Genomic DNA, 8122 nt, shown 5'->3' on the forward strand with positions numbered 1-8122 from the left:
TGACACGTAAAAGCACCCACTACACTCTCTGAGTGGTTGGCGTTAGGAAGGGCATCCAGCTGTAGAAACTCTGCCAAATCAGACTGGAGCCTGGTGTTGCCATCCGGTTTCACCAGTCCTCAGTCAAATCGTCCAACCCATGCTAGCATGGAAAGCGGACGTTAAACGATGATGATGATGATGATGATGTATGTGTGTATGTGTTTGTCCCCCCAACATCACTTGACAACCGATGGTGGTGTGTTTATGTCCCCGTAACTTAGCAGTTCGGCAAAAGAGACCAATAGAATAAGTACTAGGCTTACAAAGAATAAGTCCTGGGGTCAATTTGCTCGACTAAAGGCGGTGCTCCAGTATGGCCACAGTCAAAAGACTGAAACAAGTAAAAGAGTGGATACAAGTAATTAAGAAATGCATTCAATTCAAATATATGCTTGTTACAATTGGCCTGTGTGACTAAGAAGTTTGTTTCCCAACCATATGGTTCTAGATTCATTATCACAGTGTGGTACGTTGCACAAGTATGTTTTACTCTAACCCCAGGTCAAAGTCTCAGAAGAGGATTTGGTAGACGGAAACTGAAAGAAGCCCATCATATATGTGGGTATGTATGTTTATGTGTGTCTCCTTATCTTGTCATACATTTCTAATATTCTGCAAAAGCATGTCAGGCCTTGCTTGGAAACAGGTAAGAGTTGTCAATAGGAAGACTACTGAACCATAAATGTGGCTCAATAAACTGTCCAATGCATGGAAAAGTAGATGTTAAAACAATGACAATCATGATGCTTCTAATAAAACTCCAGGTTTTTTTACAGCAGCCCCACCTCCCACTCTCTATATATCCCTTTGTTTGTTTCAGTCACTTGACTGTAGTCATGCTGGAGCACCGTGTTTAGTTGAACAAATCGACCCAGGACTTATTCTATTGGTCTCTTTTGCAGAACCGCAAAGTTATGGGGATGTAAACACCAACATCAATTGTTAAATGATAGTCGGGGGACAAACACAGACACAAATGGTATATGATGGGCTTCTTTCAGTTTCCGTCTAGCAAATCCACTCACAAAGCTTTGGTTGGTCCGAGGCTATAGTAGAAGACACTTGCCCACGGTGTCACACAGTAGGACTGAACCCTATATAAATATATATATATTTTAAATACAGACATCTCTTACCAAGAGGAATGAATGCTTTATTGCTTCTGACTAAAAAAAGCATTAAAAAAAAGTGAACCAGAAAATAAACAGTATTGTTACAAGATGCTATTTTAATGGAGAAATCTGTAAGCTTTAAACAATTTTTACATAATTTTTTGACATTGAAAATGACATTACATTATGTAAGACTATGATCTCCAATAACAGATCATGTAATTCGAGGATTCACAGTAAAATTAGAGGCACGTGTACTCTTTATAGCAGTTTATCCAACAAACCATATTTTAAAAAGTTGAGTTTGAGATATATTTCATTGTGTCTATCACCTGAAAAGAATAAAAGTAAACAAATGAAAATATTAATATAACAAGGAAAGGTATATATGTGCGTGTGTGTATATATATATATCTACACACACACACACACACACAAACATACAAATCCAAACTAGAGTTAGCAACTAACCATAAGTTATATGGTAACTTCCTGCCACAGACTGCTTGAAGTTTACAAACTTCTTACACTTGGATCCCTTGACCTTACCCTTGTATGTATGTATGTATGTGTGTGTATATATATATATATATATATATATATATATATATACATATACATATAAATATATATATAATGTCACATTGGAAACAGCTAGAAAATGGTGAAATTATTTAAAAGGAAAAATTCTGCAATAAAATTTTCCAAACCTTTTGTTATTGTTTTACCTTATCTTGCATATCTATGATTTAAATATTTTAACATATGACCATCCAAACTTTTTCTTTTCAGATATAATGTATGTTGGACTATAATATCTAATGCGCCCTTTCTTCTCCTTTGCTGGCTAGAAACAAAATCTGTGAGATAGTGGACTACATTCATCTCTTCTTCATCACCATCCTCTTCCTTTAGCGTCGATTTTCCATGCTGACATGGGCTGGACAGTTTGACCAGAGCTGGCAAGGTAGAGATCTGTAACAAGTTCTAGTCTGGTTTGGCTTGGTTTCTATGGCTAGATGCCCTTCCTAGCACCAAGCACATTATAGTGTGCACTGGGTGCTCTTAATGTGGTACTATCACAAGTGCTGTTTATGTGATACCTGAACATGACTCTTGTAGGCCAATCCTCTTCACCAGGAGGAATGGCCGTAACTTTTGCTGTGGAGGATGAGTCTTCTTGAACTTTCATCTTACTATAATGGGTGTTATGTCAGTCTGTCTGTCCCCTCTTCAAGGTCAAATAGCTTGACCAATGGTCCCAATGTTTTTGGGGATTATGGAGGAGGTTATCAGGAAGACTTTTTAGAAAACCTTTGATTTTTTTTTTTTGTTAAATTCCAGCGACAAAGATTAACTCTAGATTTCCCCACCATATAGTTCATGAATTTAGAGGGTTTAGATTTGCAATATTATTCCTTTATTTCCCATTGTAGACGGGCAGATTTGCTATCTTACTATAATGGGCGTTATGTCTATCTCTTTGTCTGTTCCCTCTTCATGGCCAGACAGCTGGACCAATGGTTATGATATTTTCAGGATTATAAAGACAGTAGTCAGGAAGGTTTTTAGCATTAAAAAATCAGAAAGTATGATTATTTCATGGATATCAATTTTTGAACTGATAAACCACCTTCGCATTTTTATTAAAAATTCAATGACCAAGAGTAACTCTGGATTTTCATTGTATAGTTTGTGGCCCCATTGTAGATATGAAGGGGGGTCACGAGGGGGACAGTTAACAGTGAAAATAAAATGGAAAAAGTGTGTTGATTATTTAGTGGTTATTGAAGTGTGTCAGCCTCAAGCAGGATTCATAACAGCTAATCGAAGCAGTTGTTTACATCTCAGTTTTGTCAATCGAAATAACCCATGGTACCAGAACATCCAGACATTATTCACATAGAACAGGGAGGGGTAAGTCTTAGTTTGATTTTTTTGCAACCCTAAGATTCCACTTGCACGTGTATTTTTGCCCACTCCGATGTTTACACACCGCCAATTATACACTGCTATGAGTAGAGCAACATACTCCAGTAATTTGAAAATTAGTGTCAACCAAGCAGAAAATATCGTCTACAAAGAAGTTTTGTAATCATATTGATATTATCAAAAGGATTTATGATTCATAATTTAAATAATGAAATCTGTAAACTGTGAATGTATAACAGTATAAACAAGCATAGAATAATGTAAACAACTAAAAATTATATCTAAATAACACTTTTTTTCTTAATATTTATTGTGCAGTGGTTGAAGGAAGCTCTGGCTTTCGTTAGGAGGGGTCCACATACTCATTCAAGATACAGAGACTGAAAACAGCAGTAGAAGTGATGGTTTCACGGACAGCAATTTTTGTACTCAACTAGTACTTTTGACCACAAAAGGATGAAAGGCAAAGCTGACATAAAATCCCAGAATTACTGCTAAACATTTTGCTAATGATTCTACCAGCTTGCCCAAGAATAATAGAACATGGAAAAAAAAAAAAAATCACTGAAAATTGCACTTACCTCTTGGAATCTATGGATTTGGCGGATGAAATAGTCACCATAACGATTGGCTACCTTTGTGTCAGCTACATGGATCATGTCCTAATAATAGGAAAAACAAAGCAAAATCTTTGTCAGCTGGGTTAGGTGGGAATATAGCAAAACACAAAAATCATCATCGAATTTAAAATTTAGAAAGAATTATCATGCCAAATATAAGAATTATTACAAATAACACTGAAATGGTAGAGGAGTGATCAGAACTAGAAGAGCTTCAGACTTAATATCTAATGGTATTTAAAGTTCAAATACCATCAAAATGGTCTTAACCATTAACCTGTTTGGAGGTCATTAAAATTAGTACAAAGCATGTAAACTCATTAGAACTATTGCTTTATTAACAACTGGGTTTCTGGAAATCACCTCCAGAGTTCCCTGTGAATTGAAGCCTTATAGATTAAAAAGATTTTTTTTTTCTCTTACCAGTTGGAAAACAGAGATATTATTAGTCAGTAGTGTCAACTGTCTAAACCAGGGACAGCAAAATGGTCAATATTGACTTTTGAGTGTGTGTGTGTGTGTGATTTTTGAGCACTGAGTGAGTTCAATCATTAGCAAACTGAATCTGGAAGAGCATAGTAATTTAAGGCTAAAACTCAGTAATTTCTAGCAAAATATCAATGCAATAATTAGTAATCACTAAACGCATTTCACCTTAAATATTCCCACTATACCAATATAGGACTGAATTTTTATTGTTCTAATACAATTTTGCTTAAGTATTTTCATTTGATTTCTGTAAATATTTATTAAAAAAATGGTAATGACAAAAAAGAATGAAGGAAATATTATTAACTATACTATTTTATTTTATTTTAGAAATTTACATAGAGTGTGGGTGTAATCAGTTATTCCAATGATATAAGAAGTTTTCCACACCCACTCTCTAAACTATCAGTGTAAGTTTGTATAATAAATCACTTCACACACAGTGGAGCAATTCATGAAATTGTATTGGCTTCACAAGTTTGATTATAAACATCTGCTAATATCATATAAACTAAGAGTGAAAAGAGTTATATCTGGTTGGTTCACAATTAGAATACAGAAATATCTACGCCATTGGGGTTATTTACTCAATTTTCTGGCATCAATCACATTGAATACTATTGGAAGCACTAACATATCATAAAATAAAAGGATATTTTATTTATTGTTATCAACCAGATGGCTTGCTGCACCAACAAAAACACACATTACCATCAACCTGGAAGGTAACTGAAAATGAAGAGCATTTAAAATTCTGTCATACCCGATTAATGTAGAAATCTAGTTCTGAAGTGGACTGAAATTCACCATCAAGACCACTGGTGCCTTTTGTCCAAACCAAATTCTTCATTTTGTGCTACAAATAAAAGTTTAACAAAAAAAATTGTATATGAAAACAATTTTTAAAAATTAACTTTAAAAAACAAAACAGAAATTACAGAAATAATCTTGAAATTTTAAATATTTAATTTGATCTATAAAACAGTTATTTAAAAAGAGTATACAGTTATTATAGTCACAAAATGGCAATGTGTTTGAGAAGTTTGTTTCCCAACAATATGGCATGTTGGGCAAACGTCTTCTACTAGAGCTACAGGCTGATCAAAGTCTTATGAGTGGATTCGGTAGAGAGAAACTCAAAAAGCCTGTTGTGTGTCTGTGTGTTTATATATATATATATATATATATATACATATAGGGTCATCCTGTAAATAATGTGGTTTTTTTCAATTGTATGGTCGGAGGGAGACAGAATAAACTACCTGCATTAACTTGCTATAAAAGCAGGTAGTAATTTTACCTTGTTCTTAAGTTTTGAAGAGTCAGTTCAATTTTAAGTTATTTTTTCAAAGCTATAATGGAAGTGACAAAGGAACATATTTGGCATATTTTGCTTTATGAGTTCAATAAAGGCAACAACACAACAGGAAGTGCAAGGAATATTTATGCAGTATATGGGGATCAGATAACAAGCATAAACTAGTGTTGACGGTGGTTCCAGAAATTTCAAGCTGGAAATTACAGCCTAGAAAGCGAGCCCTATGCTGGAAGATCCGTAGAGTTCAACAAGGACATCCAGCAAACTTTGGTGGAACAAAACCCCATTGTAACTGTTGAGGAACTAGCAGAGAAGCTTGGATTTAGTCATTCAACCATTTGACACCTGTGTGTCGTTGGTAAAGTCAGCAAATTGGGTCAATGGTTTCCTCACGAACATTTCGAGTATAATCCTGTGCAGAGAGTGAATGTGTGCTTTTTTTTGCTGTCATATCCAATAGATCAAATAGTGACTGGTGATGAAAAAATGGGTTCTCTATAAAAATATCAAGCGCTGAAGACAGTGGGTAGAGAAAGGAGAAACATTGGCACCCCAGGCTAAAGACGGTCTTCACCCACGTAAGGTGTTATCTGTTTGGTGGAATATGAAAGGTTTAGTCCACTTTGAACTTCTAAACCCAAACAAAACAATAACAAAGGAGTTCTACTGTGAGCAGCTTGAGTGGCTTAAGTCAGCGCTAGAAGAAAAATGACATCCTTTGGTTTCAAGATGAAAGGTGTTCTTCCATCAGTATAATGCTTGGCCACATACAGTGAAGATGACATTCCAAAGGCTGGAGCAGTTCGAATGGGAAACGATGCCCCACCCACCATATATGCCAAATATTGCCTCATCTGATTATCATTTATTCTGCAGTCTTCAAAATCATTTCGATGGGAAAAACATGAATTCTATAGATGAGGTCAGAAAAGTACTTTTCATCAGGGACAAGTGAATTTTGAAAGATGGAAGAGCATTGTAGAAAATGAAGGAGAGTATATTTCAGATTAAAAAAGAAATTTGCTTATCTTAATTAAAAAAAATAAAAGTATAAAAAAACTGCATTATTTATGGGATGACCTAATGTGTGTGTATATATATATATATATATATTTGTATGTGTGTTCATCTATGTACATTTGTGTTTCCTTTGTTTCCACTGGTTTGTAAACAAAAAGCTCCTTAAAAAGCTTTGTTTGTTTCCAGTTCCCCCACACAAAACATGTCCAAGCTGTTAGCTGTTCAACAGACTGGGAAGTTATTACCTCACTTGGAAACAAGAGATGGGGTTGGGGGTGACAGGAAGGACATCTGGCCATAGGAAAACCCAACCTTAACATATCCTCATCGGATCCATGCAAGCATGGGAAAATAGACATTAAAACAATGAGTAACTATAGATGATGATGATACTCCTTCATTTCCCTTTAGCTTAACAACATGATTTAACTTCAATTACAAGTAATACTTAATAGCAAAGCACAATGAACTTAAAATGGTGTTTCCTTAGTACTGTAGGTGAACACTGTTTTGGAAGTCCAGCTCTACTGGACCACTTTATCTATTTCCAATGCACATCAATATATTGTATACCAGTATACAGTACATCTATACAACAAATTAATTTCATCTATTACCAATACAAATAACTACTACATTGTTGACCACAAAATCGTTACTGAATCATTCCTATGAAATATAATTAGACTGAAATTACTATTAAAAAAAAGGTTAAGCAATAAAATCCCCGAGGAATCTCACCTTGAAACACATGAGCTGAGTGTGTAGTTCATGTTCAGACTGAAAGTAAAAAAAAAAAAAATATATATTATTGTTAAGTAACCAGTTTAATTTAAAAACAAAAATTTATGATACAGACAGAGCAGATCAATACTTGGGATAAGTCAAATACAGTGACTCAGTTTTAGGTACTGAACCACAAAGGTAGGAGTCATTCTGTAGTGTTGCTATTCAACTCAACTGATTGGCCTCCATCCTCTGTAATTACATGGCATTCTGTCAATTATAAGAACTTTTCTTTTGCTATTTTCTAAGTTGGCAAGAGCGGATATTTTTAACAAATTTGTATATTTGTTTACTTCAGTCTGATTTCACAAAAAAAAACATGTGTCCCACACAGCTTTAAAGGGACATATGGTAACAATTCATGAGTAGCTACCCTAAAACCATTCCTGATAAATGGTAGAATTGGTAGAGCACCAAACAAAATACCTGGCAATATCTAAATTCTTTTACATCTTGAGCCTAGAGACAATAAAAAATTGGCCATATATTGATATAAGAAATCATAACTAGCTGGAACCATGAAAAATTCACGGAAAATATAAAGAATGTAAGCATCTGTAAACAGTGTACTGGTGCCATGAGAAATGTTTGCATATTATGACAGTCTGTCTTTACGTTCTGAGTTCAAATTCTGCCAAGGTCGACTTTACCTTTCGTTCTTTAGGGGTTGATAAAGTGCCAGTTGTGTACTGGGGTCGATCTAATCAACTGGCCCCCTCCCCACAAAAATTTCAGGCCTAGAAAAGTATATTGTGACAGTTACAGAATATAGAAAGTAAAAACACCAATGACTATATAATCCA

General features: G+C 34.8%; 1 protein-coding gene across 1 annotated transcript in view; it reads right to left on the reverse strand.

Moving 5' to 3' along the window:
* Positions 1 to 1250: 1250 nt before the first annotated feature.
* Positions 1251 to 8122, reverse strand: part of LOC106868606 (eukaryotic translation initiation factor 3 subunit L-like) — a 43096-nt gene continuing 36224 nt past the window's right edge. Inside the window, exons 15-18 of the mRNA XM_052969414.1 lie at positions 7275 to 7313; positions 4959 to 5051; positions 3668 to 3748; positions 1251 to 1486 (exon numbers count right to left, since the gene is read on the reverse strand). Coding sequence (XP_052825374.1) covers positions 1445 to 1486; positions 3668 to 3748; positions 4959 to 5051; positions 7275 to 7313 — 255 coding nt within the window. The 3' untranslated portion in view covers positions 1251 to 1444. The remainder of the gene's footprint in view (positions 1487 to 3667; positions 3749 to 4958; positions 5052 to 7274; positions 7314 to 8122) is intronic.

This window comes from Octopus bimaculoides, chromosome 7, assembly GCF_001194135.2.
Source record: "Octopus bimaculoides isolate UCB-OBI-ISO-001 chromosome 7, ASM119413v2, whole genome shotgun sequence".
Taxonomy (NCBI): domain Eukaryota; kingdom Metazoa; phylum Mollusca; class Cephalopoda; order Octopoda; family Octopodidae; genus Octopus; species Octopus bimaculoides.